This window comes from Phragmites australis, chromosome 10, assembly GCF_958298935.1.
Source record: "Phragmites australis chromosome 10, lpPhrAust1.1, whole genome shotgun sequence".
In the NCBI taxonomy this organism is placed as follows: domain Eukaryota; kingdom Viridiplantae; phylum Streptophyta; class Magnoliopsida; order Poales; family Poaceae; genus Phragmites; species Phragmites australis.
Window position 1 is genome coordinate 7,729,128 of NC_084930.1, and position 26,781 is coordinate 7,755,908.

Genomic DNA, 26,781 nt, shown 5'->3' on the forward strand with positions numbered 1-26,781 from the left:
ATTTTTAGAGCTACAGGTCTGCCAAATAAACCTTAAACTTTACTCCAGTGTTAATGATGTGTAGCTGGTTTATAAACATGCCCTGCCTAGCTTGCATTTGATGAACTCTGTCCTCCAGTCCGTGGAAACAGTGAGGTTCAGGGCTGCGCTAGGAAGCACGTCGGGCAGCTTGATGAGTTGGAGAGAACCCGACTTCCATGCAGACTAGCTAGGGAATCGGCGCATCCGATGACTGGTATCCATCAGTGCAGTGATATACAGAGTACCGAACATTCTTGTGATCTCAGAGTGTTTTTAGTACTGTAATATCTATTTTCAATTTAAAATAAGAAAAACCTATATCAAATATTTTTAATCTATTCAGCTTTAGCTCTAAACATTTCTGAATCTAGAAATGATCAACTTCAAAAGTTCTGAAAGCTTCTCTGCCAAAAAAGCCAATAAAAATTCCATGAATCTTCGAAACTTCAGCTCACAACAGTTTGAGAACAGACTCGAGATCACTCAATCAAAGCCCAATAATCAGTGTAGTTCGTAGTATGAGTATGCTGGATGGACAGGTTCTGCACCCATCCGAATGTGATTGCCCAAACACCCTCTAGCTAGAAAATAGACATGTCAGTACTCAGTAGTGTGAGGGCCAGTCGCCGCCTAGCTAGCCAGTCCTCCAACTGCATGCCCGTGCAGACGGGCCATGACACGACCACTCCATTCCTTCTTATTAAGGCCGACCGTTCCATCGCCATCAACGCGAGCGACGGAGATCGGCGGACGCATTGAATGGCCACTCTCGGGCTCCTTCACTTTCAGAGCTTGAAGAACGGGAGAAGACACGTCGATCGCCTCTCGTCTTCTGGGGCTGCGAACGAATCGGTTTGATCGGCATGGATGCGTTTCACGTCGCGTTTTCAGATGAGTTCGTCGTGTGTTCCAGTACAAGCGTAGTGCTTTCAGGCTTCGCCTGCCAACTACCTGTTCAGAGATTGCGCTGTCAGAGAAATTAAGAAAGGATAATGTATTCAGCTCGATCGATCGTGCAATAGAATACTCCAAAGTGCCAGATGGTATATCATCGTATTCTACTCATCCCATACGAAATAAATAAATGATGTTTACAAAATAAAAATCTCAAATTTTCATCTTAAAAACACTATTACAGCATCCCCTATCATTATTACAACTTCTCTTATTTTTTCATCTCCAGCAGCTACCCCATTTCCTACCTTCTACCCCTCTTTCTCTCTCTCCAGTCCCGCTGTCAGCCTTTATAAACAGTACTGCTACATTATTACTACAGTACTACTACAATAACCCGACGGTGTTTTCCTGTTCCGGGCCCACTGCCAGCCTTTTATAAACAGTACTGCTGCAGTATTGCTATAGGGTTACGGATGCTACAGTAACTTCGCAAATTTACAACCCCTCCTCTCTCTCCGTATCACTGTAGCGCACAGTAGCAGTAGAAATAGATCCTGTAGATGATTTTCAGTGCTACAGTACCCCCGGCAAAGTACTGTACCACTTGGATTCTGCAAATTTGCAGTCACTGCTGGAGATGGTCTAGCCAATTCAACTGCTGACTGAGATTAAAACTCCTGGAATTTCTGGCAGCAGTAGCAGCCACGGATACACATCCTCTGCCCTTTAGCGGCAAAGGTTGCAGTTTCCATTGTTCTTTCAGGCCACTAACAGAGTTCGATGTAAAGGGTATGACCGTTTAGACTCTTTAATTCCTTGGTGTACGCTTTAAGCAACGGAAAATGACAGGGTTATGGGCTGAAGTAAGTCATGATGCAGCGTCAACTTTTCTGACGGCTTGGCATCAAGGACACTCAACTAGTGCAATCATGCATCTGAGCTAATCATGTAGCTATATTCTTTTCTTCAAGCATGGCAGTGTTCCACCTCCTGAAAACTCGCAAAATTTTAAAGGCCCGGCTTGGAACGCAGGAATTTCACATGGATTTCGTCGGAAGCGGTTCGATTCTTGTGGGGATCGGGAAGTTAAAACGCCCGTGTCCTGAAGAGCCTGAAGCGGGCGAATCCATTTGATGCAGCATGTCGACAAACGATGCCGCGAGGTGGAAGAAACGGTGGCCGGCGGATTTTGACAGAACAAGACAATTTTACTAAGACATTTATGTTAAGAAGACTTGTACTTAAAAATAGGTGAAAAAATTATAAAGTAAATGAAAGAATAAAAAATGAATAAGTGTCAAGTGGAACGGAAGACAAACCGAGCAGAGCTGCATTTCCAGATTTAGACCTCCGGCTGCTATCGGAGAATAAAACGTCCTGTGCCAATGGCAAAGGCAACAAAGCGAATTAAGGGCGCGACATAATTCGAAGCAGTGTGTCGTCGATCCCTACAGCAATACGTCGTGCTCCGGGCAGTTAGGCTGCTGCTGGAGGCTTCTTAACGCTGGGCCTGGATGCACCGTTGCACTGATGATTGATGCGTACTTGGATGCCGCATTTATTTGGTTCGAAAGAGGAAGAGGACGACATGTTTCGCGTCCGTAAACTGTAGGCACCAACTGCTTGTAGCTGCTTGTCGAATGGTGTGACACCTAATCCCCGTAACATAATGTTACGCAAGTCTGGGTCGTTACTGGTAGCACGTACTGGTAGTCGATCATGTCTTCTGAGTCCCATCAGGCATCTGCTGCGTCACCGGCTCGTCCGAGTAACAACTTCACTTCAGTGGTACAGAAGAGTGTTTTGCTTAGCACGACGCGGACTCGCGGTACGGCGGTACACGATGGTGCGTGCCGTCGAGCACTCGAGCGACGTCGAGCACCAGCTAGCTAGCGACCCCGCCGACCCGCGCGCGCCTATAAGAGTCGTCTCGGCCGCCCACGTTAAGAAACGAGGCTTCACGAGCCGAGCAAGAACCACGAGGCCGGCGCTCGACCGGCAGCTCGCGCGCGCGGCCCCGACCGATCAGCGCGAGCGTTAAGTAACGTCGGCGGCCGATCCGGCCGGGCACGCGCAAGTACGCGCTCGATCGCACGGGATCACACAGCTAGCCATCGATGGCGGCGGCGAGGTCGGAGGCGAAGGCGGAGGGCCTCCTCCGGGCCGCGTGCGCGGCGCTGGCCGCGGCGGCCGCGATGCTGTTGGGGCTGAGCACGCAGACGGAGACGGTGCTGCTCGTCCGGAAGAAGGCCACCGTCAAGGACGTGCAGGCCCTTTGGTGAGCTGAGTCCACTGTCCAGCCACGCCTCGTGATTTGTGTGCACACACACGAGCGTATATGCCTCAACACGTGTACGTGCGTGCCTCTGCAGGGTGTTGGCGATGACGGCCGTCGCGGCGGCGGGGTACCACCTGCTGCAACTGCTCAAGTGCTTCTACCTCGGCCGCTTCGCCGTGAGCCCCTACCGGAACAGCAGGGCCTTGGCCTGGACATGCCTGCTGCTCGACAAGGTAACCTCAACGACTCCCCTGTACTCGATCTCCTTGGAGTGGATGGTTTTCATTCCTCCTTTCGTTGGAAAGAATCTTTAGTTTCCAGGCGGAAAAAAAACTACGTTCTTTTCCGAGTTATCTTAAGGCTTACAATTCAACTATGACACAATCATATCCGGGAAATCACAAATGGACAATTAAGCATGAAATCGGTAGAATTCAAACTTTAACGATAGGCCAAAAAATAAAAATTAAATAAAAAAGAATGTATCATACCGGACTCCAACTGTTGAAATGGGACGCTATTTAATGCGGTATTTAGAATATTAAGCTACTTTTAATCAGTTTACTTAAAACATCAGCATAGTTTGAAGGACACTTAATTGCTTGATACATGTGCTCCATCATTTTTATCAAACGGTTTTGACTATTGATAGTACTGAGTTATCAAACGATCATATTTATATTTATTTTAAAAAATCAAATCAAATGATCATATCTCATACTAGGGTATTCATTGTACACGAGACAAAGATGATTGAGATCTGAGACGGAGATAGGAATTAGGATAGCGCGCGTTTGTTGCATCTGCATCGCTGTGCTGTCATTGAAGCACATCAAGATCGTCATCAATACATGTGGTTCCATGCGAAGGCTGGAATCTATCTAGGAGTATTGTATTATTATTTGAGTGTTAAAAGAAGCTATATATTCGATATGAGAGTCACAAAATTACCACGCTAATTGAAAAAAAATCTAGACCAATTATTGTTATCAACATCTAATGTCTAGATTAAATCAAAAAGTCTATATCAAATACAATTAATAAATAGCTAAATTTGGAATTAAAAATATAGAAAGTTAGCAATTCTATTTTCATACGATTTGAGAAGCAAAATATCTAAATAATAAATCCAAATAAAATAAATAATAATTGAAATTGGAGATAGAATAGAAAAAAGAAAAATTCATATCAAATATAGTCTTAGAAAAGATTCAAATTGTTATAAAAATCAAATACTTAAATAAAGAGTTCAGGTAAAATACAAGAAATTAAAGATTATCATAACAAAATACTCCCTCTAATTGCAAATGTAGGTCGTTTTAGCCTCCTCAACTATTCTCTAAATATAAGTCATTTTCAAACTTCTATGCACTTTTTTCTCTTTTGTTCCCTTCTTACCCTTGTTTAATAAATATTATCACTCTCACAAAATAAATGAGTTATCTTTCCAATACAGAATAAATAAGGAGCAATAACATCATTTGATCTATTTTCTTAATCCTCGTGCATAAGTCTAAAATAACCTACATTTACAATCGGAGAGAGTATTATAATAAAACTAGTCACATTATTAAAAAATTATCATAATAAATATTATAATTAAACTAGTCACATTATTAACGGAGCCCTATATATGCTTCACCATCCGTCCATTAAGGCAGCAGGTTTGCGTGTTCATGTGGTTGTGATATGGTACGCCAGTCGGGCATGTGATCGCTGTTGGTTAGAGGTCTCGATAGGTTTTCCTGCTATGAATTTTAAAAAAGGTTTTCGAGCGACTAGTTTAATCTGAGAAAACCGGCTGATGTTGGTCTATTTGTTTACTCGATAGTGTTTGCCTGAGCCCACTCCCGACTCCCGAGCGGTCGTGAACAGCGGCTGGACAGAGCACATTGATCGCTCAAGGCAATGGAAACCACACAAAACACCTCGAGCTAGACACGGCGGCGGCGGCGGAGGACACTCCTACAGTTGGGCGTTGCAAACAACCACAGCTACAGTGTAGATGCTCATAGAAAATAGTACCGCTACTAACCACGAGGACACAGCTACAGCAACGAAAACATACGAGCATAAAGACCGCCACTACTACTGCTTACTACCACAATTGCACGCTGTTTATTTTTCTCCATCTGTCACGGTGTCAATGGCAAATTCTGCGACGGCAGGATCGCAAATGAAACGAGCACGAGAGTTCTGTTTTTTTCTTCTTCTTGGACAGAGCGACAGATATTGTTGTGTTGTGTGCAGCGCACTGCAGCAGCATCAGCTTCAGAACGTTTGACACCTTGCGTGCTCTTTCCGCTGTGGCTGCATGCAGGCGTGCGCGTACACGACGTTCGCGACGACGGTGGCGGCGACGCAGGCGTGCATGATCGCGCTGGAGGGCGCGCACGCGGTGCAGTGGATCAAGCTCTGCAACATCTACACCCGCTTCTGCGAGCAGATCGGCGGCAGCCTCGCGCTGGGGATGCTCGCCGCCGCCGGCACCACCGTCCTCTCCGCCGTCTCCGCGCGCAACCTCTTCCGCCTCTACCCGTCGGCGACGCGGCCCTACGCCGCGCACTAGCTAGGCCCACCATACTTACTGGGCCGTGGAGAAATATCAGGCCCATATCCAGGCCTAAGCGAAGGGTAGCTTTGGGTTGTGAAGATGCAGATACAACATATCTACTCCCGGGTGTTTTTTTTTCCTTCCGCTTTTCATGCATTTGTCGCCTAGTAAGACATGAATATGTACTCCAGTGTATCTGTATGTATTTGTAGTGTATGTTGTTTCACTGTATGTTTTAGAAACTATCCGATTAAATTGATTCTAAATTTAAACATACTAAACATAGCTAGACTGTCATGATATAAGATAGCAAATATGAACCTGAGTATTTTATCATAGCGTAAAGCATGAACAATACTACTAATATTCTTTAGCATATCACATATTGCAATTAACATAGCATGACAGAATAACACAAGAAACATATCATCAAATGTTAAATTAATTAATGGGCACTCAATGCGGGCTATAGATTTAACGACAATCAAACGCTACACTAAGTTAACTTATCAGTGCGATAGTCTCAAGTACAAGCTCTAAATTGTGTTCTACTATCATTTGTTGATAGGTTAATTTCTTAGTAAACAAAAATGTTAAAAATTAACAATATAATCGAATAGAATTAATAGAATCAATTGCTCACTATGATGAATAGTAAAAATAAGACTACTAACTGAATTAACACAACTACAATCTAGAGTTTGTCTTATACTATCACACTAATATCACTTAGCCCTCTATCATCACGGAGTATAAAGGCCCATTGTACTAGAATGCAATTCTTCCCAATATCAACACACAAATTACAAATTGCAAGCTGAACTTTGAAAAAGCAACGCAAACGGTCTTACTTTCCAACGAAGAAGCCAAAGGCAAGGCACACGAATGTGATGTCCTAGAAAACATAGACGCCCCCTCTATGCCGAGGTTAAGGAATGAATGCTTTTGGAGATACAATGACAATGTGCTGACAACAGGGCACACTGCTATCAATACTTGAGGAGCAGCACAACAGCAACAATAGTACAAAGGCCCGAACACCGGCCCGAACACCACAATGCACAGCGAGACAAGGACAAAGCCTGAGCCCCACCAAGCATGCGCGCACAGAAGACACAATAAGCAACACAAGCACGCAGCCAGCGCCGCACATAGAGCCTCACAATGTGCAAGCACACAAGACGATTTACCAACAACAACCACCGGTCGGGAGCAAGAACAGATCGGACAAAGGAACCGCCCGCACCTCAACACCACTTGTAATTCGTGCACAAAGGCATGACAAAACAGACCACCAAACAATAGCAACAGTTGATGGCGCGCACAGAAACACAAGAAGCACCGCCGGCAAGACGAGACAGAACAACCGACCATGGCGAACACCTTCACGAACGCGATGACATGCAACACAATGGGGTCCAACCACGAAGGTTAGACCGGCAATGTCACGGGCACCACCATGCCAGAAGACAACAAGCCGAAGGGCCGATCACCAGAGATCAAGAGAGGTGGAGCAAAATAGATAGGAAAAGGTAATCTCGTTCGCCTTTTTTTTCCCAAGAGAGAGGACTCACATATAATACCTAAGGGCAAGAGATGCGCCACCGCCACCAACCAACCCGCCCACGACCCGGTTTCAGCCGGTTAGGGTGGAGAAGTGGTGTGTGGCGCCACCTCCTCCTCCTTCTCGAAGCCACGAACAAATAAGGTAGGGGAAAGCTGATCGGTCATGTGGGCTGCTCGGCCCAACCGGCCTTGAAGCGGCCCACAGCCAACATGCCGATTTTTTCTCATTTTTTCTCCTTTGGAATTTATTCAAAACCAGATTTTTCCGCATTTTAAATTCAAATTTGAAAGGGAAAAAACCCTCAAAATTTCAACAGTTTACTCATAGATAATATGTCCTCTCTTATCTGTAGTCCTGCTAAAAAGAACAGCAATTACTGACTTTTTTAAGGGCTAAGATTGTTACAGTGACAATATTACGGTTAGACTTTGATAAGTTTAATTCATCTCCCGATTCTAGATGAGCTATACCAGTTCGTGCAATGTTCTTGCTCCAAACATAGGCAAATTTTGTCTCGTTCAAATTTCAATAGCGACCCAACTGGCTCAGTCGGATTGGTACCACTGAACAATATTGATCATTCTGAATTTACATCAGTCTGTGTTTGTCATTTAACGGAGCAGTCTGAATTTAGATTTAACAGAGAGCAGACACCACTCAGACTTGGAGATGACTCTTGCTGAAAAGATTTAACTCAAACATGGTATACATTATGATTAGCCTTGTTGTCAAAAACGGTATCTATACATGATAAAGTACACATGCCGGGCAGAGAAACAAACGAGGTGTGACTTACCCATCTAAAAGAATCGATCTCGTGGCCTTTCTATATATATTATTGCCATCTCATGAAGAATATAACATGATTTTTGACAAGGGTGTGGAAACTGGAATAAAGAATAGTATCAATATCAGACTTAGCTCTTGGTCTATGCGCTGTCACCGCTAGGAATGCCCGCGGCAAGTCGTGCTCTCAGGTCCTTCCTGAGGATCTTGCCGGAAGGATTCTTCGGGATGGAATCCGTGAAGAAAACTCTGTTGATCCTCTTGTAGAACACAACCTGTAACATTGTGCAAAATGTAAGTCTTGGACACTTTGGAAAATTTGGATAGTAGTACTTTGCCTTTTTTAGTATGAAGTGATGCAAGAATTTTCTTTATTTACATGATGTACCCTTAGTTTGAAGTCTTCTATTTTTCTTCTAAAAAAAAAGTTCTGTTTCTAGACATGCATGGATATATCCAAGCAACGACTTTGTTGGTTATTTTTTCTGTGAAACCATATATTAGTATCTGCAAAGGGGAAAATTTGGTATTACCTCCTTTGCAACGAACTGCTTGATCTCGTTTTCGTTGATCTCAGAACCTTCAATCCGTACAATGAATGCAGCAGGGACTTCACCAGCAAGTTCATCTTTCATCCTGCATCAATTAATCCCCTTAATCTAGGATGACATGGACCATGTCGATCTGATGCAATTTGATGATTTAAGCAAGTGAACCAACTTACGAGACAACAGCAGCATCCTTAATTTCCGGATGTGTGATGAGAAGGGCCTCAAGTTCTGCAGGAGGTACTTGGAAACCCTTGTATTTGATTATCTCCTTGAGCCTGTCGACAATGAAGATCTCATCGTCATCGTCAACATAACCAATGTCCCCAGTGTGCAGCCATCCGTCCTTATCGATGGTGTTCTTTGTCGCCTCTGGATCATTCAGATAACCTGCAGATCAAAGGTTTAGCCATTTGCACTAAAATTACTACCTTCAAACATTATGATGCACATTTAGAATTTAATGTAATAACTGAAGCAAGCAAATGCGTGTGAGCGATATGATAAAAACCCAGACAGTACAAGTGAAGAGTCAACAACTTTTGGTAGAAATGCTATAAGATGGCAGCGGGAGTCAACTTCAGGTTTAAAATTAGGTAGAGATAAGTTAAGGTGGTGAAAGCTTGCCATGAATTAAACTTGAAACCTAGAGTTTCTTGTCATTTACTACATATTAGAAACATATTGTCAAGAAATCTTGGATATTTCTATAAGGTCTTAGCCCTTAAGGTTGACTGCAGACAGCTACTGCAGAAAGCAACATATTGATCATATCCTAACTCTCATACATATTTTATGGTTTAGTTTTATTTTCGAATGTAAATATTGTGTGGTTGCAAAATGGAAGTACAGAGCGATATTTTTCATTTACTGAAGGGACGAGAGGTATATCAAAATGCTTTTGAAAAGAACTACATCAATATACAAGGGCAATGAAGGAGAAAGAAAAGGACAGAAATTGTGGACGATTCCAATCAAGTAATATGCACATGAGTGACCACAGAACTAGCCTGCAGCTACCATGGACACAGTGTATGCACACTCTAATTCAATACCCAAGAGATACTCAACCAGACTGCATCTACTACAGATTGAAATCTGTTTCGAAAGAAGGTTCTGAAAAAGCCAGCTGTCAAGCCCCATCTTACAAGTTACAGCTATGTTGCTGAAAAACTCTCTTTTTTTACAAAAAATGTCGCAGAAAAATAGTTTTCCTTAAAAAAAGTGTTGCTGAAAATCTTAAACTGCACCATATCTGACTATTGCTTGCAAAGATATGTCACGCTTGAATCAAACTAGGACAATCTCCAGTTGTTTTGGGTCATCCAACTGGTGCAAACTAAGAATTCCGTATGGTGCTTGGGAAAATGCTTCCACATGGCCATGCTGCATTGATGAATACAAGATATAAAAAATGGACCATCTAGAGGATGCCAGCTCCCATGCTCTGTATCGAATTGTATATATTATTGCATACGATCAGAGAACGTGAAACTTAAAAGTGCTGAGAACATCTACATATTCTATACCTTTTTTAATCTTACAACTTATAGATTGCAATCGAGTCATTAGGGGGGAAAAGAGAGAGAAAATTGCAATAAAGTCCTAGCAGATTGGTGGGACTTCAAAAGATATGACATATGCCCAAACTTTTGTCGTTCAGTTAAGAAGATGGATCACCGAACCTTGTCGCAGTGGGGACTTGTAGGTCCCGTGATGGACAGACTCACAGGCTGATGGTGGCTTAATGGGCATGGAGAAAGATGTCTTTTTCTTTGGATGCAGAAGCAATGTACCATACTGAAAGAAAAACCCGGTTCAGTTTGGTTGTAGCGCCTAGTAAGGAACCTGTCATCTTCTCAACTCCGAAAGCTAGTGAACAAACAGGTGGTTGAACCCGAACACGTGCAGTGAAGGGAGGAGGGCCGTGAGGTAGGACCTGCCTGAGCGCCTCATCTCGGACGATGCACATGCCAAAGTCAGGAGAAGCAGCTAGTTTGACTAGGGCACAAACAGGCGTGCGTGCTCAGACTATCCACGCGCTAAACGTCAATGGATTTTAGCTCTAGGCAGGTGAGAACCATACAAGGGTTTGGTGACTTGGTCTGAATTATTCACTTCTGGCAGCTAGCTCTCTGCATGCATTCATGCACATCCATGGAAGCACAAGTGGCGCATGTCTTTATCGACGAAGCTGTCTTCGACCGAGAAACCATGGACCAACACAAGGATTTTGAGCGACTCACACGTATATGTGGCGATGATACACTAGTCAAGATGTGCTGTCGGTAGGGATACAGATGGCTTCTTGAACTCTGAACATATCAAAAACTATTTTTGGGGGCTCAGGTTCTTCTCCAGAATTAACCATGTTGTCGTGACGAGCTGTTTGGCAAGCTGAGATGATTTGTTACCAATGCGCCTTCATGACTAATTCGATGCCAACGACCATTCGGAATGATTGTTAATGCTAACAAGACGTGTAACACAAAATTATCAGTATGACTGTATCTTATGGTGGTTAGGTTGGCTCAAGTAGACTCCAAAGTATCTAAATGGACATGCACCTAACTCGAACATTTGATGTGCGAAAGTTAGAAGCTTTGGTACAACTACCTGCTACTTAGATTAGTCACTTCTTTTGGTTGAGACCAAACAGAAGCACTTCAATACTGTTCCTGTTGGATATATGTTCAATAATTATACGGAATTGGTTACGTATAGGGTTTGAACTTGTATTAGCAGTATATGATGAAATCCTAGTAGGACTCTAGGTAGAATCCTAATAGGATTGTTATAACCAGATCTTCTCATAAATATGAGAGGAGAGTCGTTGTTTGTAACTATAACGACACAACGACATGTTCGCAGGGGGCAACGAGTCTATCGGAACCCTGGGCAACGGTCGGTGTTGCTAGTTGCGGAGGAACACCTGTAGTCATGCTCCAGGGATGTAGGTTTCAGCTGACCTCATTAACAAATATCGTGTATCTGGTGTCGTCTGTGATCGTGTGCATCATCTAGGTAGATCAATCCGTTATTTCCGTTGTTGGCTAATTTCCTAACAAATGGTATCAGAGCCATGGTTGGATTGGATCTAGAAGCGTTGCGTAGAATATTACGCAGAGGCGCGAGAATTATGCTTCTACAAAGCGTCATGTAACGGACGGGCAGTGCGGGCTGACACGACGCAAGGTGGAGCATGGCGGCTGCCGGTGCGCGCAGGCGAGGTGCGTACGGCCGCGGTGGGTCGATGCAGGCGTACGGACAATGCAGCGTGGATGGCAGTGCGGAGGTGTCGCAGACACGTGGTGTGCACATGCGTCTATGGAAGCGTCGTCAACGGCTAGGTTTTCTAGTCGAAAGTCGTCGTCAAGGATGGCGCGGATGTCTTTGCATAAGAGTCGACTGGAAGGCGCGCTAGCTTGTGGCGCTGACAACAGGCATGACGGTTGTCGCGGGAGCCGGATGCGCGCTGCGAGCGTGCGGGCTTCAGCTTGAGAGTGGTCGCAAGTCGTGGGCCTCGCGAGGCCAGCGTCTTGGGCACGACGGTGTTGATGGTAGCGATCGCGATCGCGATGACATGATGTTGGTGATGGCTTGGTTCGATGGCAGTGTGGTCGAGTTCATTGTCTAGACGGTCGTGTTTGGCTGGGAATCGAGAAGACCACAGGCGAAAGGACTCGTACAAGTCTCGTGTGTCGATCTCCGTTCGGTCGGGCGGCTAGACCACGTGTTGCGATTTTTCCATCGAGTGGCAACTAGCTGGACTGACGGGTGGCGGGTTTAGGTCTGGCAGCCAGCAGGTGAGGCGGCTCGGTGGGCTAACGTAGCACATCGCGTGAGCGCGACCCAAGAGGGGTGGCACAACCTAGTGGCTTAGGAGGCTGGGCTTGGAGCGGCTGCTAGTGTTCAGCCCAGAGAGGGATATAAGGCCTAGGCGGCCTCTTGTGCTGGCATGTGGACAAAGGTCTAGCAGGGTTGAGGAGACAGCAGGTGCTTCGGCTAAGGGGCCAGCAGGTCCAAGTGGACGTGGGTTGAGGTGCTAGGCACAGTGATGTCATGCTGGCCCAAGGTTGATGTTACATGTGCGGCTAGAGCTATGTTCGTGGCCCAGACGGAGGACGCTGGCGCCAAGGCAACCTGGAGGGAGTGCATGGTCCAGGTGGCTGGGCAGTTGGTGTAGGAGGATCAGACGGCAGGTACATGCTTGAGTTGGAGACTCTGCGATTGGTGACTTCGCCCACGGAGATTCGACGCCAACTGACGGGATCAGCGATGAATCCAGGCAGAAAATTCGCAGCGAGGGCAAATAGTCTGGTTCGACGAGGTGAGACCGATGTTCTGATTAGGCATGGATGGATCAACATACAAGTGGCAAGGTGTGTCGTGCAGATATGCACGGGATACGCGGGTGTTGGAATGCGACAGGAGGTCGCAGATACGAGATGCGCAGGTGCTGGAGCATGATAAGATGTCACGAAAACGCTGATAAATATTGCAACGGGCAAAGGAGGAGAGGCAATCGACCGGTTGGCCAGACCTCAGGTCGGTGTTGCGATGCTCGTTGATGAGCATGGGCTGTCGACGGTGTTTGGTCGTGGTGCACATAGCGACTGATGAGAGTTTAATAGTGGTTGTTGGACAGTTTGCAAGCACATGACAAACAGTCCAGGAAAGGTTGACGGACAGTTCACTTGGAAGGTGAACATACCGTGGTGCAGGACGGACAGGCTAGCGGCGACAGGCCAGTCATACCGCAGTGGCAAAGATGAAGAGACTGGTAACAACGACATAGGAGCATGAGGGCCGGTGGTGGTTATTCTCTGTGGAGTGGCAACACGTGACGCGAGCTCAGGATGCAGGATGGCACTAGAGAGGGCTTGCGTGTTTTCAAATTAGCAAGGGCGTAGATCGATTCGAGTTGTGCGCACGGGGTTTCTGAAGTGTGGATCGATGGATGTAAAGATACATCAGGAGCTGAATTGGAAGGATGTAGAGATGTTCTCTACTTGCAACTGGTGTAATCTGGTTGGTCTAGAATTGCAGGAGGCTATGGTGTAAGACGTCGGAGAATCGTAACCTAAACAGTCAGATGAAAGAGCAGTGCTAGTGTGGCAATTTCTATATGTAACTTGGAAAGCAGCAGTGAAATTCTTAGTATCAAGAAGCAGTCAATTGGGAGCGTGGATGTCGGATTCAGTTAGTTTTTTCATGTGACGTCCAACATGGAGCTGTTTTTCTTTATGAAGTCTGGTGATTCTGGTTATATCTACTTATATGACGACGCAGGCTACCATGCTATTGGAGTAAGGTACTATCAAAATTAAGATCTATAATGGAGTTGTGTGCTTCGGGGAGTTAGGCATGTGTCAAGACTAAAGAGGAATCTAATTTCGCTCAAAGAGACTATATTGATAGAAGAGAAAGATGCTCAGTTGCATGTGAAGTCATGGTGTCTGAAGTTGCAGGGATAGAGTGTCTCTGGAAGACGGTGAGTTTGAGTAAAACTCATCAGGCAGCTCTCGTTGAGCGGCAAAGGCGACAACTCAAGTTCGGTGTACATGGAGATTCACGTATGACGGTTTCAAGGTGGCAGATTATTCGCTGAGGTGGAGTTTGTTGGATATGTGTCGAATAATTATACGGAGTTGGTTACGTATAGGGCTTGTAGTTGTATTAGAGGTATATGATAGAATCCTAGTATTGACTTTAGGTAGAATCCTAGTAGGATCGTTGTAACCGAACCTCCTCATAAATATAAGAGGAGAGCCGATGTTTGTAACCATAACGATATAGCGGTAGGTTCGCAAGAGGGCAGCTGCCGAAACCCTGAGAAACGACCAGTGTTGCTAGTTAGAGAGGAGCATCCGTAGTCATACCCCGAGGATATAGGTTTTGGCTGAACCTCGTTAACAAACATCGTGCATCTAGTGTCGTCTATGATCTTATGCATCATTTAGGTAGATCAGTCTGTTATTTCCGTTGTTAGCTAATTTCCTAACTGTTCCGGCAGAAAAGGAGCACAATCCTACAAGATCTGTAGCTTTTTCTGAAAATATTTTGATAAGAGGGAACAATTCGTATAGAATAAAAAGGCCAATTGTTCCAGAATCCATACCGAATCAAGTACCAAAATTCCCATGTACTACCAAATAAGCAAACATATTTTTTAATGCTACCTAGGCCTGAACGCCAGATCGTAAAGCAAGGACAAAATAGTTTACGTGCTGGTGGACTACCATAGCGCTAGCAACGCCTGTCCCGTTGCGCACATCGCTAGTTGTGACAACTTTTTCTCTCGTCAGTTAAGCAACACAGAGCGGGACACCATGTTGTCACGAGGACGCGAGGTCACCTCGACCAAACCTGAACCCAAAAGCCACGGGGCCTAAACTAAACACTACCTACCAATGACCCAAAAACCGGTTGTTTACTGTCATCAAGCTTCAACATGTCAACATGGAGTAAAATACAGGTACTAGGGAAGAGAGGGATGATTATGCGGTACCTTTCATGATTTGCTCCCCGCGGATGCAAATCTCCCCCGGCTGGTTCCGGGCCAGTGACGCGCCGGTGTCGGGGTCGACGATCTTCAGCTCCGCGTTCCTGACCACGGTGCCGCAGGACCCTGACTTGACCTCGAACGGCTCCTTGGCGAAGGCCAGGCACATGGCCAGCACGGGTCCAGCCTCGGTCATCCCATAACCCTGATGAAAACGGGCAGTGATTTATTGATCCAGTATTCTCTTTTACACTCCGGGATCAAGTCATACCACATTCACAGTTTCACCATGAAATTGAATCTGCCTTTGTGCAACTAAAACGACACTCCAAGCATGGGGTGGTGCACCGGCACCCGTGGTGTGCCCTGTCCACCAATAATTTGGGAGGGAAGAAAGAAAGAGATGCTGATCCAAATGCTTTCTTCGGGAGACGGCAACCCAAATCATGGGGTTGGCGTGTGCTTCCGACCTTTCACCACACTAACCCTGCACCTCCATGAAGCTCGAACGGAGCACAGGCACCTCGACGCGTAAAGGCGCTTCCCGTGGTTGAGATGTCGCCTTAACATGCAGCACAAGCAACCCGACGCCCAATCCCGAATGGCCCTCCGCCTTTCGCAGTTCGCAGCCAAAAGAAGCCAAAAGCACGAACACTACCACCCACCTACTCTATTGATCCTTTTCGATAGCGCGCCCATTCACAAATCAATCACACACGCATCCCCTCCGGAGTCCTGACAACCACTCTTTCCTCGCATCTGAGTCTGAGGTCAGTGCCCGAATCAACCCATGATTCAATATAAAATTTGCGCTCGCATTAATACTTGCTAGTACTGTGGACGTGCATTCAATCATGAAAGCGGCATTTGTTCGGCAGTAGTATCATTTGAATGGGTGCATGATTAGGGTGGGGATGGGCGGGGTGTGAGTGACACGAACCTGGCCGAGCACGGCGTTGGGGATCTTGGCCATGAACGCGTCCTGGAGGTCCTTCCCCATGGGCGCGGCGCCTGACATGACCATGCGGATGGACGCGAGGTCGGCGGCGGCCACGCGGGGGCTCTTGGCGATCTCCACGACGATGGGCGGCACGAAGGGCGCGACGGTGACGCCGTGCGCGCAGACCAGGTCCACCAGCGCGCCGATGTCGAACTTGCGCATGATCACGATGGCCGACCCGGCGCGCAGGCCGGCGAGCAGCACGGAGTTGAGCGAGTAGATGTGGAACAGCGGCAGCACGCACAGCAGCACGTCCTCCTTGCTGAAGTACAGGTTCGGGTTCTCCCCGTCCACCTGCAGAAACCGATCAGAAATTCAGACAGCTGCCTCGTAGTGGTGCTGCTGACAAGTGAGCCCGAGGGGAGCCGGTCCCACTGGAAAGAGCGAACGGTGCGGGAGCTGTGCTCACCTGCTGAGCGACGCTGGTGACGAGGCTGCGGTGCGTGAGCATTACGCCCTTGGGCATCCCGGTGGTGCCGGAGGAGTACGGCAGCGCGACGACGTCGTCGGGATCGATCTCCTCGTCAGCGGCGAGCGGCTCGGCCCCCTCCATCAGGTCCCGGAGCTCGAGGCATCCCTCGAAGGCCCCGTCGACGGCGACCACGGGGACGCCGCGCTCGGCTGAGAACCCGCGCACCTTCTCGACGGCGCACGCCTCGGTGACGATCACCCGCGCGCCCGCTGCGGCCGCCTGGCGGTGGATCTCGTGCGGCGTGTAGAACGGGTTCGCCGTGGTGGTGGCCGCGCCCAGCCGCGCGGCGCCGAGGAAGACGAAGGCGAACTCGGGGCAGTTGCGGAGCAGGTTCATCACCACGTCGCCCTTCCCCACCCCGAGGCCCCGCAGCGCCGCCGCGGCCTTCCGCGACAGCCGCTCCACCTCGGCGTAGGTGTGGACGGCCCCTGTCTGCCCGTCGATGATGCAGGGGCGGGTGGCCACCTCGGGCAGCCGCTCGAAGCAGTAGGCCTGCAGGGAGAGGTGGCGCGGGATCTCGATGGCGGGGAGCTTGGAGCGGAAAACCGCCGCCGCCGCGTCTTCCGGCACGGACCCCATCGTCCTCGACGCCCGTGAAGCGATTGACTCCGCGCGGCGCGGGGGTTTAAGAGCAAATGCTGGTCGGGATTTCGGGACTCTGCTCAGCTCCGCTGCTCGCCTGAGCTGAGGAGGGAGGAAATTGGGGAGAGGAGCGGTTAATATAGTCGCGCGGCGGGGAGGAAGGGTTGGTGGGGGAAAGGTCGGATACGAATACTCCACGTTAAGTTGCGAAGCAAAGTCACAGGATAATCTGAGTTTGTGTGCATAATATCCTGCTATTATTCTTATTGTCCATAGAGTTACTGTAGTAGATATATGTTACGCCTGCTACAGATTTAACAGTTTAGAAGGACTAATGTCATAACAATATTTATCCTATGATATTGTTGTAGCAAAATTAGAGGATACGATAAGATTAGGAGTATGACCACGGTTAATATGCTGATCGGTGAGATCGCGGTGGTGATGGGGGCGGTAACTCGTGGGTGTTCCTGACGCGGTGCTTTGTTTGGGGTTGGTTAAGAGGCGGCCTGAGTGAGTCAATGGTTAGGTAAGTTGACTGCGATGTATACCATGTCAGCGGGTTGGTTTGGATTTTTTTTAATTTTCATCAGACCAGTTTTCCGATCCGGGTATTTGCAGAAGAGCAGAGTCGTCGTCTCTAGATTAGGGGTGAGATGGATATCATGAATCTCTTCTAATTTAACTTAATTAACTAATTAGATAAATTTCACCTTATATTATAAAGTTAGTTGTACAAGTTGAATTAAAATGTATTTATAGATCGTTTTACGCTCATGCCTAGTCTAGATGGGTGAGATCAGCTGAGTGGATGGATCGATGTGCGTCTTTCTCCTCGCCTGTCGGGCGTGATGTTGCCGGTTTCGTCGGCGTGCGCGTCTGCTTCAGAAAAGAACAGGCGCGGAGACGTAGACGGGCAGGGTGTGTGATGTGGTTCAGACTTGAGTCAGCAGTTCCATTGCCGCCTTAAACGTGTGCACTCTTTGTTGCGTGAGTAAATGTGAAAATTCTGGAGAGTGAAGGCTTTGCAAAGAAAGAAAAAGATGTGTATAAGCATTGCCTAGCCAGGTGATTGTTTACACTAAAAGTCGCTCAGGCTTCGATCCCAAGCGGTGGGTCCTCGCTGCCTCGTTTTGTTGTTTTCCACCCCTGTCAAGTGACCGTTGTATCTCTTGCGTCTGCCGTTTGCGTGACCATCGGATGGTGGAAGGATCTCAACTTGGGCAGGAATGTGTTGAGGAAAATATGAATTTTAATGTATTTTGGGTCTTTTTTCTTGCTGGACTGGTTGGTCTATTTGTTTGTTGAGCCCAGGCCCATACGATGATGCATACAAGATCTGGGACTTGGTTCAGCTATGGGGAAAAGGAGAGAGCATCGAAAGAGGCAACAACGGCTGTTTCGGCGGTGGCAGCGGCGTAACCGTATGCCGAATCCCTTCGGGGGCTCATGGGGTGCTAGACGGCACGGCTGCAACTATTAAGTAGACCGTCTCCTTCTTCTGTGGGGTGAAATTGGAAAAATTCTTCATCCTCTTGATTCTCACTGGTTTTCTCTTTTGGTTTTGGGAATCGCATCTTGTGCTTGAGCCGAGTGGAGCTCGGGCTTTTGCTTGGTGATTCTGAGCTGACAGGGAATGGGTGGAGGAGCCCTTATGTCGGTGCTATTCGGAGCTACGTGTGTCGAGACTCGTCCGCACTTGCAGTGGCTGTGCGGTTGAGGCGTTGTATCTCCGTCTTCCCTCTCGTCACATCTCGTGTTGAATTTCTCATTGTTGTATTTCTATACCGAGACATATATCTTGTGTTGAATTTCCAGGGGGCTATCAGTTATTATTCTGATAACTGGATAACGTGTTGCTGTTAGTTCAGAGATTGTTAACTATAGTTGATTCTGGACATAGAAATTGATTTAGCTTGTTTGCTATTATCAGTGCTCCTTTTGAATCTTCCTGTCCATTTTGTTTATCTCAGTCTCGGCAGTATATTGCTAGTTCTGTTCAGTAAATGTGCTTGCTCTGATTCGGTATAACAACATAGTCTAGGATGATGTTGTTTGATTTCTGAGAACTTTATCCAGGTTCTAATAGCTAGTTGAGAATTAGTAAATTGTCTAGTCAATGATGTTTTTAATAGAACAATTAGAGGGCAGGTATTTGTTTGTCTTGGAGCCAATTGTCTTGCATTTCCTGAGGACACTCTTTTACATGAAAAAAACATGTCCAGTTCTTATTGTTCACATGATGTCAAATATTGTAACTTTGAACTGCTGTTATCTCTTTCAAAGATCATGTGTAATTGCTTCTTATTGTTTTACATTTGTGCTTTTATATGTGGAATAACAGCTTATATTATCGCTCGATTATATACAATAGAATGTTGCAACCAAGGAAAGGCTCAGATTCTTGCTGTCTTGTTTGCTGGTTTAGTGGAGCCATTTGTCTTGAATTAACTACGAGGTTGGCTAGACTTGTTGAGTTGTCGTCACTAATTCCATGATGTCCCTTGTCTGGCGATCCGAATGGATTCTTCCATATCTCTCAGTGCAGCTGATGCCATTTTCCGCATTTCCAAATCCATTGAACTTGTGGGCATCTCTTCCAACAGATTGCTATCTCCATCAAACACAGAGTCTCTTTTGCACCACTTGGTCCACCTTCTAGGCACGAAATGGGCTGGTAGCTCATTTATTTTTGCTCCTACCAACACACGGATTATATGACGACATGGAATCCCAATAGACTCAAACAACTTGCAAGAACAGCTAGCATGTATGTTTGATGTGTTTGTTGATCAAGACTTCTCTGACTTTTGCCGACTCATCACTTAAACTGATGTTCTTTTTTTCAGAATTTTAATTTTATATCCTCCTGGAATGTGTTTTGGACAAAGCAATGGTCTCGGGCTGCAAGGACTTCATTCTGAAATGCATAAAAGAACTTGTGGATGTAGACCTCGCTACCTCGCTGGATACCTTCTGTCTGGCTTGGCTCGGCACGCAGACTGACCAGGGTCCTGCGTGAGAAGCCAGAGACTATTTTTGCCGTCCCTTGCTCCAGTTCGGTAGATGTGCTTCACATCATGGCGAGTTTGCAATTCATAGGCAACGACACCACAAGAAAGCACTGTGAAAAATTGCAGGTACTGCTTATGTTGATGCAGATTATGAGAGCTTACTTGGTTTTTTGGCTCTGCGTCCCTGATTTTGTTGTGATCAAGCGGTATAGGTGTTTCCACGCAGATGGTTGAAGAAGATCAAGCAGTTCTTACGGTTGTTCCGTAGTGTGGTGGGTTGGTGCTGGGTGGGTTTTTGTGTCTAGTTTGTTTCTATGAGTGGTGAGGGGATTGGTTTTTAGCTGCTGAGCGGGGCTCCCATCGTTGTTAGGGGTCATCTTTGTAGCTTTCCCTGCGTCATGTTTTGTTCTTGGAGTCTCTGTTTTTTTCTCTTTCCCAAACTTTACTTCTTCTGTAATAAAATCGGCAAGCCTTATGCCGTCTTTTCGGGGGGGAAAAATAGCACAAAATGTTTTCAGCTTAGCATCTGAATGCAGGCTAGAATTGTCAGCAAGCAACTCCTGGTGGCGTTGTTCCTTCATGGCAGTGGCAAACCTGAGCCAAAACTCAACAAACGAATATTTGTAGTTAATGAAATGCCAGAAGAAATTATTTTCACTCTCCGACCTTGAGGTGGTTCTCATGATTCCAGCTAAGTAAACGTCCCAGCAGTATGCGGGTATCCATGACCCTCGAATTTGATACTTTGAATCAAGCCACATTGCTTTCCAAGCCAAAGTCAGAAATAATAGAAGCCCACTTTGCCTCATATTCCTGAGGTGTTTCGGACCACCACACACAATTGTTGAAGCGCTTGCAAAAAAGGGGATCATGGGACAGAGAACTAGTACCAGCCTTGTCCGGAATTTTCTCATAATAGTATGCCACATGCACAACCGATGCATGGTTTCTTGGAAAACTAGTAACTGGATAGCAGCCTTCATGCTTGCATCCTCATCAGTAATCACAATCCTAGGTGCATTTCCACCCATTGGTTTCAAGGTCTCAAGTACCCATGTATACGACTCTACCTTTTCATTGGATATAAATGCAACACCAAACATTACACACGCCTTGTGATAATTCACCCCGGCGAAGGGCACAAGTCTCATGTCATACTGGTTTGTGTTATATGTTGAATCAAAAGAGACAACATCCCCAAAATGTGCATAGTTTTTCCTGTAAGTACTATCAGCCCAAAATGCGGCCACCAACCTCTTCTCATGCAAGACATAGTCAAAGAAAAAACCAGGGTTTGCATCCTTCTTCCTATATAGATTCTCAACAAACATTTCTGCATCCGCTGAATTTATTGCCCTTCTTAGGTCCCGGTTATAATTTTCCATATCTTTCTTTGTGCATCCTGCAAACTCAAAACCCCCTTCACTAACACGGAGCAAACGGTAAGCATCTGACGTCCCAATGCTAGCCTTGTGGCATGTGAATAATGCATTCTTAGCCTGGTCACTAACTTCTCTATTCCCCTTCAGAAATTGTTTCTTGTGGGGTGAAGCAAGTGCATGTGCATGCTTTTCCTCAATCTTACTGATAATGAACTGGTTATCTGCACACTTTTTGAAAGTAACCTGTGCCTCACACCCACACCTTCTGATTTCTGTGTTACGCTTCTGTTTACTGATACCCACAATTTGCTTACCTTGCTCTTCCTTAGATTGGTAGCCCTCCTTAGAGCAGTAAAGCCTCTTCCAAACCACGACACCGCCAGACTTTCTACTATGTCCTATTCGGACATCAAAAACGCAAATCTTTGCATATGTTCTATAAAACTGCTCTGCAGCCCCCAGGTCATTAAACTTCATCCCTACGGCTGGTTTTTCATCCAAATCACATTCCGGTGTACATGATGAAACCTAATAGGACAAAAAAATTATCCATAAATACTACTGCAAAACAAAACCTACCAGATTAAGCAACAAACTAGTTGTGTAGCGATACTCACACAAAACGGGGCGCTCCAACTTTAAACTGGTGTGCTGAAACCATCTGATGTGTTCATAGTAGAACTCACTTCTGCCGATGAAAAGGCATCAACAAGTGCATGGGTTTCCATAGGCACAACAGAGCAGGCACTCTCTGCGGCCTCCATTGTAGCTGCAAATGGCTCCCAACCTGCAAAAGGTAGGTAAGTTAAGCAGGACAACGTCGCAGCTGTTCATGCAGGTTTGCTTTTCAGCAGTGCAATGCATACTGTTTGGATCCAACATTTTCCAGTCCTCAAGAGATTATATTTGAGCGCCAAAAACTTGTAAAGATGTTCTATGCTTTAAATTAGAAGATCAAGCTGAACACATGAGTTCATGACAGAAAATCTTTACATATCTAAACCGTGACGGGTTTCTCGGCCTCTGATTGGCTGATGAAGAAGAACCGTCCGATCGTAACAGAACGGTCCGATGATGAGGTAGTACAGCAGCTGGGCACCGCGAACGGACAAGCGAACTCGACGACTGCTTCAAGAAGCGTTAGCCCCGTCGCCCACCTCCCGCTCCCCTTTCCTTTTCCCCTCTCAGCGCCGCCGCCCGACACGCCCGACCTCCCCCTGCCGCCCTAGAGCTTCAAGAGGCTGCGCCGTGAGCTCCTCCATCGACTCCCCGAGCTTCACCACCTCCTTCGCCCGAGACCGGAGCCGCGCTGCTTATTCCCCGCCGCCAACTTGGACCTCCACTGACCCCGCCGTCGATCTCCTGGTCGCCGACATCTCCCCTCCACTCCAAGCCCAAGGTGAGCTCTGCCTCTGACTTTTCAGAGATACCTGACTTAGTGGACTGGTCATAGCGGAAGGTCAGAGGTGGGAAACAAGGAAATAGAGGTGCTCCACTTAGCCTTGTGCGTGCCTCCCCTTCCCCTTTCCCCTCGCTTCCTCACGCCGCCGCGGGAACCGACCGCCGCCGCCCGCCATGGCTCGCCGCCGGCCATGCTCCCTCGCTGCATGGCGCCGCCGAGGCCTCAAACCAGTTCATCACACCATGCTGATGCTCCTGGTGCTCTTCCTCGGCCGAGCCCTGCCGCCAATCATCACCGGTGATCCGGTCAACGCCGCCCCCCTCCTCAGGTTCAATTTTGGCCGAAGTCAAAATGTTGACCCAGTCCAGACGTCCAGTGAGTCAGGCCCCACAGATCCAGAGAGTGGCTATGTAGATCCGGGTGTAAAAAGTATTTTGGGCTAAATTTGTTTAGGAAAAACCAGAAAATGCCGGAGGGATTTAATGTTGTATTGATAAATCGGCTGAAATGATATAAAATGCATAGAAAATTATCTATAGCTCAGAAAAATGTGAAACCAATTTTGTTAGATTTCTAATACTGTTATCTAGACGTTACAATTATGTACATGCATGAAATAGTTACCGTTTTTCTTATGATTAAATGAATGTGTTAATCTTGATAAATACATAATTAAATAAAGGGATGTCCAAAATTAGTGAATCCTATTTTTTAGTCCTCTTTTATCATGCTTTGTACAGTAAAATGCATTTTCACACATGAAACACTTGTTAAGCACTATTTCCTTGTTAATCTCGTTTAAGCCTTTTAAACTTGTTTAATTTCTACAAAAATAAATAAAAATCATAAAATGTGAAACCATTTTTCTAGGCCTTCTCTATGTGTACCCCACACAGGGAAAATATTAGTTGGCATGTTGCACCTACAGAAGCTGAATATTTAAACGAAATTTGTGACAACGTTGTTTATGAACCACGGAATAACAACATTGTTACAAAGAGATGTCTTAAATGAACTAAAGCATTCTTCACACTTGTTTAAACCACGTGACAATGAACAGACCGGACCCACATGACTGGCACGAACCAGACCCAAATCTATACATATTAAAATCTAATATGTACCCGCCGGTGCTCCTCGATGGCGCCAGCCACCGGCACCTCTAAAACATCATATGGCGGTGGGTCAGAGGCAATGGTAGTGGGCCGGAAGAAGGGGGACGAAACCCTAACCCACATCATTACATCTTTTTTCGGAAATCATCACATCTAATCAGATGTTCCAAACAAATTCTATGGCTCTCCTACCCTAGACACTACACCATGTACTGGTACAATACAAAATAAGCTGACTTGACCAATCCTCATGCAAATGTGCTAAGGAATTGCAACACAACGGCATAGTAACAGTGTGCTATCTTGTACGCTAAGCGCGGGTTTCAATTACACGAAATATTATAATAAAATTTGTGCAACCACTGTGTCCAACTAAAATACCTAACTCAGTTTCTATATAATTTATAATACAATAAATAATAGTGTATACGCGTATGATTCACTACAGACAGGCTAAACTTCAGAGTATTCACTTCAAATTACTAGAGGTGATTAATTATTGAAAAAACACATCCTTTTGAAATAATAGGTTGGTGTCCATATAACGGAACGAGATGACAATTGACATGTGCAATTTCACACCATTGAACCAACTACCAACAACATTTACAACAAATGTCATTTTCTATGGTTCAATAAATGCAAATGTACAAATAATTGAACATACTACAGCGGTGTACTTTTTTCTATGGATCATGTATCTTAGTTACTATTTGTACAACATATATTTATCTCACACATTATTTATCATATATTTGATGGTTCTTCAATGAGATTGGAACATGCTGGTCTAACCACAACATACATATGATGCAAAATTTGGACCCTCATACGAAAGTTTTACTGTAACAAAAAATAACGAGATAATATAATACTCCCTCTGATTGCAAATGTAGGTCGTTTTAGCCTCCTCAACTATTCTCTAAATATAAGTCATTCTTGAACTTTTACTCACTTTTTTCTCTTTTGTTCCCTTCTTACCCTTGTTTAATAAATACTACCACTCTCACAAATGAATGAGTTATCTTTTCCAATGCAGAATAAATAAAAGAGCAACAAGGTTATTTGATCTACTTTCTTAATCTTTGTGCACAAATCTAAAACAACCTACATTTGCAATCGGAGGGAGTATACTATAGCCAGAGGTAAGATTCCTTACACCTCTAGCAATGATGTAAATTTTGGATTTCGTACCACTGTGTGCAATAATCAACGTTATAAGTAATAATATGACAGTAATATCAAGTTTTAAGGATCAAATCAGTATTAGACCAGTTAAGACATCGCTATTCTCAGTGATATATTTTATTGATCTAGTTCTCACTAACGGGTTAAACCACGGCCCCCTCAAAAAGAGGAAAAAAAAAAGGAAGCGCAGCAACACCGCGTGTTTTTTCTAGTATAATATCTAATTTTTCAACGCAATGAGACAAATCAGAGCCAAGTCCCTTTTTTTCTGTAACCATACACGTGCACAATGATGATTTTGCATGATGCATTGTAGATGATCATGCACTGCGTAAATCATATTTTTCCATGGAAGAAGGTAAACAAACAACACTATATGTTCAAGCAAAAAAAATAACACTATCCTTCATTGAAAAATTGAACCACTATTAGCGATACATATGAGGTGGAGCTAGCAAGTAGCAGCAACGAAATGACAGCTCATCCTGAAGTGTGAGTTGAACCATGTAACTTGCGAAGCAAAGTAAGAACTGAAGTTAATAGGTGCTATATGCTACTGCTTACAGATCAATGACTAATCCTATGCACAGATTTGGCGGAAACAGACGAAGTTCAAACAAGAGTGCACCTTTATCGCGGCGCAAATCGACTCCATTGCCTCCGTCCTGACTCCTGACGCCCCAAACCCTAGCTTAAAATGCACGCTGATTAGCACAGAGGAACACTTCCGAGGCGGTCTAAATGTGCCATTGGATGTAAGCTAGCCGAATCTCCTGTTTGAGGTGAGAAACGAACGGGGCATTAGGGCGCATTTTGCTCGTCGGAGGTGACGAAGGAATGGGGAATTTGGGGAAAATTTTGAACGAGTGGGAGGGAGTTGGGGATGGGATTGTCTATCTTTACAAAAGGCGTTATTTGATTTAAGATGGTCGGATACGATTTGATTCTACAGATTATATTATAAAATTATATATTTTTTATTATAAAATATATCTTGTGGAAAGGATATAACTACATCTTAACTCTTGGACCACCATCCAATAGCTAGATATAGAATTCGCGGATTTTCAATAGTTATGGTGATTCCACCATATATGCTCCCCTGCTCTTCTCTTCTCTCAGCACAAAACAACGCTTCTGTTAACCAGTCTTGCCATCGAGACACTTCACCATCCCCTCGTCTTCTCGTATGGTTTTTCTAGGCAATTTTTTTGCCAAATGATGGCTTTTTAGGGCTTGTTATTCTTGATCTATGCAGGTTACTCATATTATTTTTCAATGATATAGATCTAGAGGTCTGTTTTTTGTCCTCTGATGCGGAATATTGTTCAAACAATGTTGATCTGTTTAGTTCATTGTGTAAGTGGAAAACTTAAGTTGTCCTCAGAAGCTCGCCGCTCCATTTGGCTAACCCAACTCTCATCCAGCAAGCCGGTTACATCACCATTCCAATGCTCTACCTACCTCGCC

The 26,781-nt window shown here is 45.6% G+C and overlaps 2 protein-coding genes and 1 long non-coding RNA gene across 3 annotated transcripts; 1 reads left to right on the forward strand and 2 right to left on the reverse strand.

The window, feature by feature from the left end:
• Positions 1-2,781: 2,781 nt before the first annotated feature.
• On the forward strand, positions 2,782-5,976 carry LOC133883412 (CASP-like protein 2C1). Its single transcript, XM_062322736.1, has 3 exons — positions 2,782-3,196; positions 3,291-3,429; positions 5,517-5,976. Exons 1-3 carry the CDS (start codon positions 3,036-3,038, stop codon positions 5,763-5,765), a joined length of 549 nt encoding a protein of 182 aa, XP_062178720.1. The 5' UTR covers positions 2,782-3,035; the 3' UTR covers positions 5,766-5,976.
• Positions 5,977-8,005: 2,029 nt separating this feature from the next.
• Positions 8,006-17,358, reverse strand: LOC133883411 (4-coumarate--CoA ligase 4-like). Its single transcript, XM_062322734.1, has 6 exons — positions 16,566-17,358; positions 16,097-16,450; positions 15,163-15,361; positions 8,828-9,041; positions 8,637-8,739; positions 8,006-8,378 (listed from the first exon to the last, which is right to left on the reverse strand). The coding sequence occupies exons 1-6, from the start codon at positions 17,205-17,207 to the stop codon at positions 8,247-8,249; spliced, it is 1,644 nt and encodes a 547-aa protein (XP_062178718.1). The 5' UTR covers positions 17,208-17,358; the 3' UTR covers positions 8,006-8,246.
• A 4,018-nt stretch (positions 17,359-21,376) lies between these two features.
• LOC133883496 (uncharacterized) lies at positions 21,377-26,154 on the reverse strand. Its single transcript, XR_009902902.1, has 3 exons — positions 25,940-26,154; positions 22,224-22,393; positions 21,377-22,134 (listed from the first exon to the last, which is right to left on the reverse strand). It is a non-coding gene; the product is annotated as an uncharacterized LOC133883496 (long non-coding RNA).
• Positions 26,155-26,781: the final 627 nt, after the last annotated feature.